Raw genomic sequence first — 12,803 nt, forward strand, 5'->3', positions numbered from 1 at the left:
TCTGAAGTGCAATATAAAACATTTTTTGTTCAAGGTGAAAGACACAAGTGTGGTGACTCTCCTCTTTTCCGGAAATATTCTCACAAGACCCAAGTTTTTTGTTTTTTTTAAACATTTGGATCTTTTAACATTTGGATAACACTTAAGCATTTATTTAGTCAGCCACTCCTCCATCCCCAATACATTGATTTCACAAGACATGCCACCGTTTGTCTTTGCCCCCTTTATTAGTTAATCCACAGTAGAATACATGCATAAAATACAAATAGTAGAAATAGTTATTCTAGAGGGGGCTAAAATGTTGTACTTATGGTAAGTAATAACCCTCATTCAGGCTATGTAATAATAACTGTTCAAAGGTGAAATAGGGGTGGTTATATTTGTCCTGTTTCACACATGTACAAGTGTGTAACCTATTCATTGTGTGGTGAAATGGACATGTGGTTTTTGCATAGCACACTCCCCCTGAGAAACCCTGGGAGAGTGGAGTCACAGCATGGGATCAGCCATTATTGATGGCAACCCAGGCACTCAACTGGCACAATACTGTCACCTACAGCATAATTATCATTGTCACAGGTTGGGTGGAAATATATCCACTGTAGTAGTGAGATCTCATAAAAATAAGCAGCAAACAGCTTCATCCCCTCAATGTAGTTGTACCTGAGAGAGAAAAACAAGATTCAATATTTTACTGAAGATGACGTTTGTCATGATTAATCTGCCTTGTAAAAAATCTAAAACAAATTTAGGGGAGAAACGTCTGGAATCGTATCTCTTCTTTTCTCATCTCCTCTTACCTGCTGGTCTTCTCGTTCTGAGAGTGCTCTCCGTCATCATGGCCAACTATGGGCAGCATCATCACACTCTTGCCTGTCTCCTCCTGGAAGTTCTGAGCGATAGGGATGGTGGAGCCCTCACGGATAAGCTCCGGGTCCACTCCAAACACTAACACAAAGGTAAACCGCATCTTAACTTAAACAATGAATTTAGACATGGTTTGAAATGAGAGAGGTTATGTAAATGGCCTCTACAACTGACCCTCTCTGACTGCCCTTTGTCCAGCAACGTACTGTGGGTCCTTCAGGTTAGCCACCCAGGGTTTAGCCCCAACAGTTGCGGTCACCCTCAGCCTGTTAGGGCTTTTTAGAGTGGAGAAGACGTGCTGAAGGTGCTCCTTCACCTGTGAAACATGGCATTGTGACAGGGGAGAGTTGGACATGGAGGCTTGAAGAGGGGGGCTATGTTAGGATTGGTCTCTGGGTTTTAAATATACATATTGACTCTTAGAGTGACCAAGATAGAGCGAGCCAACTTTTCTATACTGTACACTTACTCAGAGACCAATACAATTACATTTTGGTAATTTAGCAGACGCTCTTATCCTGTTGGGGCTAGGGGGCAGTATTTGCACGGCCGGATAAAAAATGTACCCGATTTAATCTGGTTACTACTCCTGCCCAGTAACTAGAATATGCATATAATTATTGGCTTTGGATAGAAAACACCCTAAAGTTTCTAAAACTGTTTGAATGGTGTCTGTGAGTATAACAGAACTCATTTGGCAGGCCAAAACCTGAGAAGATTCCTTACAGGAAGTGGCCTGTCTGACCATTTCTTGCCCTCCTTGATCATCTCTAACAAAAACAGGGGATCTCTGGCATGACGTGACACTTCCTACGGCTCCCATAGGCTCTCAGAATCTGGGAAAAAGCTGAATGACGTAATTCCAGGCCCAGGCTGAAACACACTAGCGCGTTTGGCAAGTGCTCTATCAGAGGGCCATCAGACTGAGGCTCGTGCATGAGGGGATAGCATGCTTTTACTTTCACTATCTTTGTAACGATTTCCCGGTCGGAATATAATCGCTTTTTTAAGAGAAAAATGGCTTCAAAATTGATTTTAAACAGAGGTTGACATGCTTCGAAGTACGGTAATGGAATATTTAGAACTTTTTTGTCACGAAATGCGTCGTGCTCGTAACCCTTATTTACCCTTTCGGATAGTGTCTTGAACGTACGAACAAAACGCCGCTATTTGGATATAACAATGGATTATTTGGGACGAAACCAACATTTGTTATTGAAGTAGAAGTCCTGGGAGTGCATTCTGACGAAGACAGCAAAGGTAATAACATTTTTCTTATAGTAAATCTGACTTTGGTGAGTGCTAAACTTGCTGGGTGTCTAAATAGCTAGCCCTGTGATGCCGGGCTATCTACTTAGAATATTGCAAAATGTGCTTTCACCGAAAAGCTATTTTAAAATCGGACATATCGAGTGCATAGAGGAGTTCTGTATCTATAATTCTTAAAATAATTGTTATGTTTTTTGTGAACGTTTATCGTGAGTAATTTAGTAAATTCACCGGAAGTGTTCGGTGGGAATGCTAGTCACATGCTAGTCACCTGCTAATGTAAAAAGCTGGTTTTTTATATAAATATGAACTTGATTGAACAGACATACATGTATTGTATAACATAATGTCCTAAGATTGTCATCTGATGAAGATCATCAAAGGTTAGTGCTGCATTTAGCTGTGGTTTGGGTTTATGTGACATTATATGCTAGCTTGAAAAATGGGTGTCTGATTATTTCTGGCTGTGTACTCTGCTGACATAATCTAATGTTTTGCTTTCGTTGTAAAGCCTTTTTGAAATCGGACAGTGTGGTTAGATTAACGAGAGTCTTGTCTTTAAAATGGTGTAAAATAGTCATATGTTTGAGAAATTGAAGTAATAGCATTTCTAAGGTATTTGAATAACGCGCCACGGGATTCAACTGGCTGTTGAGTAGCTGGGACGCAAGCGTCCCACCTAGCCCAGAGAGGTTATCCAGAGCAACTTATAATCACTTACTACTCACTCACTGGTTACAGGGGTTACAGGGGTTACGGAGTGTCCGTGCTTGTATTTTGATTCTTAAAGGATTTGTTATGGGTATTCTCCTGTCCCAACCATGGTACCCCTGTCATTCAAACCATGACAGGTAGATACTCTGTGCCTTCCTCTCCACATCTGGAGGGTCCATGTTGGGGACCTGTCAGATGGAGAACTTCCCTGTGACCTGTTTGGGGATCACAGTTTTGGTGCCTGGTTCTGAGAAGGCCCCCTGGATCCCATGGATAGACAAGTATGGGTTACGCCATCGAGCCATGAGGACTTCCTCCTGTATATATATTAAGACACTTTGTTTGTATTTAAAAAATATATATATTTCACCTTTATTTAACTAGGCAAGTCAGTTAACAACAAATTCTTATTTTCAATGACAGCCTAGGAACAGTGGGTTAACTGCTTTGTTCAGGGGCAGAACGACAGATTTTTACCTTGTCAGCTCGGAAATTCGATCTTGCAACCTTTCGGTTACTAGTCCAACGCTCTAACCACTAGGCCAAAAAAAGTAATCACACTCTGTAAAACATCGACTTCTACAGTACCCACTGACAAAACACGTCTTCCTCCTCACGCCCAGATTAGTTTAGTATAGCCAACTCCAATGGTTGTTATGCCATTATGATAGAATCATTTGTATGTTTAAGATAATGACTAAAGTATTCCACCCTGAAACCATATAATTGTATGAAATGTGTTAGAGTCATAATCCAATAATGTGTGTGACTAGGCCATTGTGTTACTATTTCGCAATATGAGCTGGGTATAGTTGAGACATTCAAGGACAACTGAACCGTCGACTTGTGATAACGTTGAAACTAATAACTGGAAAGAGGCCTCCCCACCCTAGGGAGGAGAAAAACTGTTAGAAATGGCTAGGCTTGCAGAAGATGATGAAACATGTTGCAGAAGGGTGATAAACAATGTATGTGAACTTTGGAAAAATACAGCCCGCCTAAAGAGAGGTGGAGTTTCTACTGATGTGAGTTAATTTGTGTGTGTGTGTGCTATAAAAAGATTGTGTTCTCATTTTGAAGTCAGAGTGCTCTCTGAATAAAGTATTGATCTATTGCAGAATCTGAGACTTTGTCTAATTCTTTATTAACCGGAGATTTACGACCTCTGGGGAAATAGACAAAGCTTGAGTGATAGTTGAGTTCAACCATTGAGATAGCAAAATTCTCGCGACACATTATCAATGTTTGACATGACAATGACCATAATTGGTCAGACAAGTACCTCAGTGTCCTGTAGGAAGTGTTTGACCCCAGCCATACTCTTCATCTCCACCAGGTCAAAGCTGATGTTGTGATTGAGCTTCCTCTCATCCTCAGTGAGTGGCTCGACATCATCAGTGACCCCAGACTGTGATCCAACAGACTTCCTGTTTGGGAGGAATAAGAAATAATGAAAACATTTTGGGATGAAACATGTTTTAACTAGAACTGAGTTTGGGTAAGCACCTTAGTTCACATACACCTTTATCTTAAATTTTTGCTTGGTGCAGGGACTTCTGACCTGGGGCCTGTTGCACAAAAGTAGAATTAAGACATCCGGGATAAATGACTCAGCTGAGCTCAATGAAGCCAAAACATGTGCGTCCAGGCTTAATTGGTTGCACAAAGACCAAGCCAGGATGAGCAGACACGGATTCATTAAGCCAGGTGAAACCAATCCTGGATAGGTGCGCGCTCACGGCTCACTCAAATAGACCCCGCCACAGATCACAGATTAACTGATTTACCATGGCAACTAGAGCCGCGTACTTTTCCCCGTCGGAAGCACAAATCCTCATGGAGGCATACGAGGAGGTAAAAGATATAATTAAGAAGAAAGGCAACACCGCCACAGTGATAAAGCAAAGAGAAAAAGCGTGGCAAAGTATTGCAGACCGCCTGAATGCGTAAGTAGTGCACAATTACACAGTCACCGCTCCGCTGAAACATCACAATTACAATTCAAATATTTAATTCACATCTCCAAAAATGCAGTTGTACTGTAATTATGAAACGGTTAAATTTTTAATTGAAATGCACTGCAGATATGAGTGAAATTGTGTAAAGTAACTCCATCACACTGTATAAAGCTATGATAGATTTTTTGATATTTTTACTGAAAACAAGACAAAAATACCAAGTAATTTTTTGCAGTGTGACTCCATTAAATGTGTGTGTGTGTGTGTGTGTGTGTGTGTAGATTAAACATGAACGGGCCAAAACGGACATGGCAGCAGGTCAAAATCAAATACAAGAACATTCTGCAGAATGGTATGGTCCCTGACTAATATTTAACAAAGCACAAGCATATATTGTACCCAGAAGGTGCCTGCTCACACATTGTCTGTACTGTTTTAGCAGTGAAAAAGAATACCCACAGACAAGGCACGGGTGGTGGGTCACCAAAGGCTGACCTTACCCCAGCAGAGGACATGGCCTTGGAGCTAAATAAAGGCAGGCCCGTCTTAGAGGGGATCCCTGGGGGGAAAGAGACGAGCATAGGTTCCTCCCAAGATGCCACCCGCTTCATTCAAGGTATGTCCTTCCATCTCTACATGGGATACAACCACATTCATATTGAATAAATTTGGACTGTCTGACTTTGGTTTACCTATTGCCTTGCAGTGTCTGGCAGCACTGTGTTCCTGTTAGAGCCACCAGCACAAGCACCAGACGATGCTGATCCAGTGAGTACTCCATCAAAGGCATACTGTAGGCCTGGCATGTCTTGTCTACTAGCTTCAATATGAATCCGATTAAATGTGATAGGGTGAAGGCCCCAGTGCAGCAGCAACAGCACATGATGGAGACGATGATGAGGAGGAGACCATCTCTCTGGATTCCAGAAGGCATGAGGTATCATGTTAAGACTGTGAAAGTACTATTTACTCTACAATGGTGAGGAGTCCTCATCAAAATCAAAAAATCTAATTTCTTTTACAGGACCCAGATGCTATACAGTGGGAAAACCAGCCTGGCAACATAGTGCGTATTAATAAAAGGACACCACATCCTGCCAAATTCCAGCTGCGCTAATTGTATTGTGTTCACAGAGCTCACAAGCTATCAGAAAGTTGTATGGCAACCACCTCCGGCGCCAAATAGAACTGGCAGACATAGACATTCAGTACAAGAAGAAAAAGATGGAAAATCTTGCACTGGAGTCCGAAATAAAAAAGAGGACAATTAGGAAACTGGACCTTGAAATGAAAAAACTTGAGAGGGAGGTGAGATATGCCTTCAATGTACACTGTATGCTAACTGTAACACAAATGTATTAATCATTATTTTTCTTTCCTCCCCCAGCTCCAAGAAGATGACACAGCTCAAAATAAAAATTAGGTATATTCTCGTAAAGTCAAGTGAGCCATGACATATGAGCTCTTATTGTGAGCACACAGGACGGTGGCATCTTTCTAAGGTTTTTTTTATTTTCCCAGCAATCAGTACAACCAAGTCATCGTTATAAGGCATCGCCCTCTTTTGCCCACCCCCCCAGCACCAGGTGTGGCCACTAGCCTATATGAAGGCCCAAAATTGTGTGTTCCTTTCTGCTCTGACAATGGCATGCCCATTCGTGCGAGATGTGGTGGATGAAGAAGCACTTGTGCTGAGGAGAGCCTTCAGGCGAGAAAGGGTCTTCAGGGACCGGTTGGACCCACTGGCCTTCCCTGATGACCATCTATATGAAAGATACAGGTTTTCTGCAGATGGCATCAGGTATCTATGCAGACTACTGGGTCCCAGGATTAAGCACCGCACTGCACGGAGCCATGCACTGAGTGTGGAGCAAATGGTTTGTGTGGCCTTGCGCTTTTTTTCTAGTGGAGCCTTCCTGTACTCAGTGGGGGATGCAGAACAGCTGAACAAGGCCACAATTTGCCGCACAATAAGGAGTGTGTGTCTGGCTATCAAAGCATTAGCAGATGTCTTCATCTCCTTCCCTGGCCACAGAAGACTCTGTGACATCAAAGAGGAGTTCTATAGGATTGCAGGTAAGAGGATCTACAAATTACAGGACAACTGTTAACACATAGTAGGATACTCATTACTTTGTGTGACAGGTTTCCCCAATGTCATTGGTGCAGTGGACTGCACACACATAAGGATAAAAGCCCCCTCAGGTGCCCATGAGGCCGATTTTGTGAATAGGAAATCCTTTCACAGCATTAATGTTCAGGTGAACATAACTTTTTGATATTGTCCATTGACGAACACTCTGCATTGCCAGTGATGTGCATTGATTGGTGTAATATTCCTCATCTTATGATTTCAGATGGTCTGCAATGCTGACTGTGTGATCAGCAATGTTGTGGCAAAATGGCCTGGCTCAGTCCATGACTCCAGAATCTTTCGGGCCTCTGAAATCTATCAGTGCCTATCACAAGGTAAGCCACACAACCCCTATTTATAACCATCATGGCTGTGTCAAGAATATCACTGTGTTTATGAGGTAGTAATGATGAGATTTTGTGTTGACAGGTGAATTCTCTGGTGTGTTGCTGGGAGACAGGGGGTATGGCTGCCAGCCTTTTCTCCTGACACCTTTCACAGACCCCCAGGAAGCACAGCAGGCCTACAACCATGCCCATGCCAGGACCAGGGCCAGAGTTGAAATGACCTTTGGCCTCCTGAAGGCACGCTTTCACTGCCTTCACAAATTAAGGGTCAGCCCTGTTAGGGCATGTGATATTACTGTGGCTTGTGCTGTCCTCCACAATGTGGCCTGCCTGAGGAAGGAGAGGGCCCCCAGAGTGCCACCAGCCATGGACTGGGACAATCCGGCAATCTTCCCTGATGACGACAGTGGTCGGCTGCTGAGGGACCAATATGTGTTGAATTATTTTAGTTAGTATGTGTGCTTTCAATTTTGGTTAAATATGTCCTGCGGTGGCAGAGGAATTGGGTTTTTTTTGGGTTCGTTTTTTTACGAATTTGGCCTCTTATGATGTTTGTGCGGTATACTGTGTGTAATACAAGGCTGCAGGGAGGCTACTGCATCCATTCATTTGTCTGTTCAGTTGATGTGTATGGATTTGTCCTGCATTTATTTTAGTGTGCAGACATGCAGGGTGTGTTATATACAGACCTTTGAATGTGTATGTATCATTTTGTATAATATGCTTGGATTCTGTGCTTTCCATCTTGTAGTGACTGTGACTTCAGTTTCGAAAGGAGCTGATGGTTTACCTGCTTTGTTTTGTCCTTATTCAATAAAGGAACATAATGTTACACATTGTGTTTTTATATTCATATGGAATGTGTATTTGTTTATATGACAGAGTACTAGGGCCACACTGAAGAAAAAGGATAAAGTCATAAATTTATGAGGCTGGTTCTTTCTGCAGAAAAGCTACATATTGTTTTTACAGTTTTGATACTTATGACAATGTGATACTTAATATTCTGGCACATCAGCATGTCTTTGTTTATGAAACCATACTGAAGTACAATTTCACGAAATGCCCCACATCTGTCATTTTAACAACTGTCCTCCTTTAAAACAACCGGTTACAATATTATTACTTGTGTTTTTTTCCCCTCTGTGGCCCTAATATTCTATCATTTTATATATAGCCTTATAGTCTATGGGAAACTGTAAATTATCTAATGATAGCAACATAATCTAAAAATTATTTTTTATCCAAAATCATTGAAATTAATGATCACAAACGTTTAAATAATGACAGTGGGTCTAGTTATATGTGATAACAATGTATAGTGAGCAGTGAAATAACTATTGGTTTCCATTTGTGGTGACTGCTGACTGACATTAGGGATGAGATTAAATAGATCCTGGAATTTAGCCTGGTCTGGAGCAGGCTAGCTCCACAGAATAAATCTCCATGGTAATTTATACCATAACATATCCTCCTGCCCCCTATCCATCTTTAGTGCAACCGGATTACGGATCAATTGAGCCAGGATCACCAAGATATCCTGGCTTAATCCCTTATCCTAGTTTTGTGCAACAGGCCCCTGAACTATAACGGAATGAAATTATATATTTTTTCTATCAGACAAGAGAGTTGCGCCTATCTTTTCTTGACGATTGGATAGAGCTGTCAGTCAAACGCCTCTGTATCTCATCCAGTAAGGCTATCAGAATGGAAGTCCAGTTTCGGGCCATCAACCTGAAACACGTAACAGAGGAAGATACTGAACAAATGGTACCCTGGTAGAGTGTGTCATATTTTTATTTGACCAATCAAATGAGCTATATCATCACCTCCACAAAGAAATAGCTGCTCCCTCTGGTTCCATAGGTCAGGGATGGGGTTCTGGTCGCCCACACGTTGTCAGAGATCACTATGAAGTCCACATCTGCAAAGAAGCTGTCGTTTCCCTTAATGGTCAACTCCAACAAACCGTATGAGCCCACCTCCTCCAGACCCTCAATGATGAGCTTTATACGCCTTCCCTATGGCTCAGTTGGTAGAACATGGTGTTTGCAACGCCAGCATGGTGTGTGTAACACCAGGGTTGTGGGTTCGATTCCCATGGGGGGCTAGTACAAAAAACAAAACAAAAAAAATAAAAAAATGCATGAAATGTATGTATTCACTACTGTAAGTCGCTCTGGATAAGAGCGTCTGCTAAATTTCTAAAATGTAAATGTAATATTCACTGGTATCTCCTGAAATCAATAGATCCAGGCAATCCTACCAGTAAGGATTGCCTGGATTTAGTCACATACTGTTTGACCACTACAATCCCACAAATTGTTTTATATTCAGACTCACAGATTACCCCAAACATTGAGGTTATGATATATGCATTACAGAATCCCTTTAGTTACCATTGCTATGTAAAGCAACACTGCATGGGTTAGATCATTTCTGAAAACTAACTAGAGACTGCAAGCAGAACATTAAGATTCAGATTTCATCTGTGCTGTTTCAGGGCAAATCCTAACCTTCTCTGTGGCCTGGTAGGACTCCACAGCATGAAGCCAGGCCAGGACTGGCCCTTTGTTGTCCGTGGCCCCTCGCCCATACAGGTTACCTAGGGAACCAAAACCATGAGCCACCTTCATTCTCATATTGTCACATTTGTAATAGCAGGGTACATTAGCTAGCTGAAGCTGGCCTATGAATAGCAGGCAGGCAACCTGGTTGTGATTATATCATCTAAGGTTTATTAAAATATCCCGTATGGGAGCAGCAAAACAGTGAGTGGACATTTCTCTTTTCTCTAGGTAATCAAACTTTGATTTGTTTAAAATATCCCATTTTGGCCCAGCAAAACAGTGAGTGGACATTACGTTCTCTCAAAATTTACTTTTTTGTCCAGCTCCTGTTATTATTTTGGACATACATCAAACCTCTCCATTCATGGCATGTAACATGCAGCAATACCTTTGATTTCTGTTAGATTGAAGGGGTCTGTGGTCCAGCCGTCCATCATCTTGGCTGGCTGGACATCCACATGGCCGTAGATACAGAGAGTAGCTTTCTTTGGATCCCTCTCAAACTCAGCCAGTATCACCGGTGGAAGCGGCACAGTCTCCCCACTGGGCAGCTTATGTGATAGACCAGAAAAGTACATTCTTTTAAAATGTATTTTTAAACAAATTATTACACCCAATTGTGTCACATTATGTGGAGAATAATAGGCATGACTGATAGTGTGTATTGTAGCCTACCTGATGAGTGCCTACATCTGCAAACTCCACTGTGCCTCCCATCTCTTGGATCCTCACTGCTGTCATGTTCAGGATCCTTTCAACTTCTCCCCATTTTGTGTGATCTCCTGAGTTACTCTGAACAGCAACCCACTCCTTCAGCCTCTGAGTCAGGCACCAACCAGGAAAGGGTCAGACTATTGCATAGATTGTATAACAATAACTAGACACAGCCATAGACTGTCTAGGTCAGGGATACGTGCAGAGAACATTGCACTGACCCACATTCAGAATCATTGTGATGACTTTATCAGAGACCACAGTATTTATCATGAAAGTGTTAAACCCCTTCTCTCTCTCTCTCTCTCTCTCTCCAGCACAAGAACATGTATATTTGTATCATTGTGCAGTTCAGTAACAGAGAGTTACTGAGTCCCAACTCCAAGTAGAATGCCATAATAGTGCTCGTTCCTCACCTGAACAAACTGATTTTGGTGGTCATCTACAGTGGGGGAAAAAAGTATTTGATCCCCTGCTGATTTTGTTCGTTTGACCACTTACAAAGAAATGATCAGTCTATAATTTTAATGGTAGGTTTATTTGAACAGTGAGAGACAGAAAACAACAAAAATATCCAGAAAAACGCATGTCAAAAATGTTATAAAATGATTTGCATTTTAATGAGGGAAATAAGTATTTGACCCCTCTGCAAAACATGACTTAGTACTTGGTGGCAAAACCCTGGTTGGCGATCATAGAGGTCAGATGTTTCTTGTAGTTGGCCACCAGGTTTGCACACATCTCAGGAGGGATTTAGTCCCACTCCTCTTTGCAGATCTTCTCCAAGTCATTATGGTTTCAAGGCTGACGTTTGGCAACTCGAACCTTCAGCTCCCTCCACAGATTTTCTATGGGATTAAGGTCTGGAGGCTGGCTAGGCCACTCCAGGATCTTAATGTGCTTCTTCTTGAGCCACTCCTTTGTTGCCTTGGCCGTGTGTTTTGGGTCATTGTCATGCTGGAATACCCATCCACAACCCATTTTCAATGCCCTGGCTGAGGGAAGTAGGTTCTCACACAAGATTTGACGGTACATGGCCCCGTCCATCGTCCCTTTGATGCGGTGAAGTTGTCCTGTCCCCTTAGCAGAAAAACACCCCTAAAGCATAATGTTTCCACCTCCATGTTTGACGGTGGAGATGGTGTTCTTGGGGTCATAGGCAGCATTCCTCCTCCTCCAAACACGGTGAGTTGAGTTGATGCCAAAGAGCTCCATTTTGGTCTCATCTAACCACAACACTTACTCTGAGTCATTCAGATGTTCATTGACAAACTTCAGACGGGCATGTATATGTATTCTTGAGCAGGGGGACCCTGAGGGCACTGCAGGATTTCAGTCCTTCACGGCGTAGCGTGTTGCCAATTGTTTTCTTGGTAACTATGGTCCCAGCTGCCTTGAGATCATTGACAAGATCCTCCCGTGTAGTTCTGGGCTGATTCCTCACCGTTCTCATGATCATTGCAACTCCACGAGGTGAGATCTTGCATGGAGCCCCAGGCCGAGGGATATTGACAGTTCTTTTGTGTTTCTTCCATCTGCGAATAATCGCACCAAATGTTGTCACCTTCTCACCAAGCTGCTTGGCGATGGTCTTGTAGCCCATTCCAGCCTTGTGTAGGTCTACAATCTTGTCCCTGACATCCTTGGAGAGCTCTTTGGTCTTGGCCATGGTGGAGAGTTTGGAATCTGATTGAATGATTGCTTCTGTGGACAGGTGTCTTTTTTACAAGTAACAAGCTGCGGTTAGGAGCACTCCCTTTAAGAGTGTGCTTCTAATCTCAGCTCGTTACCTGTATAAAAGACACCTGGGAGCCAGAAATCTTTCTGATTGAAAGGGGGTCAAATACTTATTTCCCTCATTAAAATGCAAATCAATTTATAACATTTTTTTCCATGCATTTTTCTGGATTTTTTTTGTTATTCTGTCTCTCACTGTTCAAATAAACCTACCATTAAAATTATAGACTGATCATTTCTTTTTCAGTGGGCAAACGTACAAAATCAGCAGGGGATAAAATACTTTTTTCCCCCACTGTATGTATTGAAACAGTGGTTCCAACATGCCTGCAGCTCCAGGAGAAGAGGAAGAGGAGGAAGAAGAGGAAGCCGAAGTGTGGAGTAACAGGAACGCAACAACAATGAACTTCGTCTGTGAGGGAGAGTAAGACGCCACAGGAAGCCAGTGATGATAATAAGCAAGTAATAACTTACGCCATACCGTACATTCTGG

The 12,803-nt window shown here is 42.3% G+C and overlaps 1 protein-coding gene across 1 annotated transcript; it reads right to left on the reverse strand.

Moving 5' to 3' along the window:
* Positions 1–208: 208 nt before the first annotated feature.
* On the reverse strand, positions 209–11,055 carry LOC115176486 (beta-Ala-His dipeptidase-like; the record flags this gene model as incomplete). The annotated part of the gene is made up of 10 exons (XM_029736517.1): positions 209–663; positions 801–948; positions 1,042–1,183; positions 4,133–4,277; positions 9,183–9,310; positions 9,359–9,397; positions 9,806–9,894; positions 10,248–10,410; positions 10,535–10,678; positions 10,990–11,055. Coding segments are annotated over 10 exons (1,218 nt in total), but the record flags the coding sequence as incomplete, so codon positions are not given.
* Positions 11,056–12,803: the final 1,748 nt, after the last annotated feature.

The sequence above is a fragment of the Salmo trutta genome, chromosome 37 (genome assembly GCF_901001165.1).
Source record: "Salmo trutta chromosome 37, fSalTru1.1, whole genome shotgun sequence".
NCBI classification, from domain to species: domain Eukaryota; kingdom Metazoa; phylum Chordata; class Actinopteri; order Salmoniformes; family Salmonidae; genus Salmo; species Salmo trutta.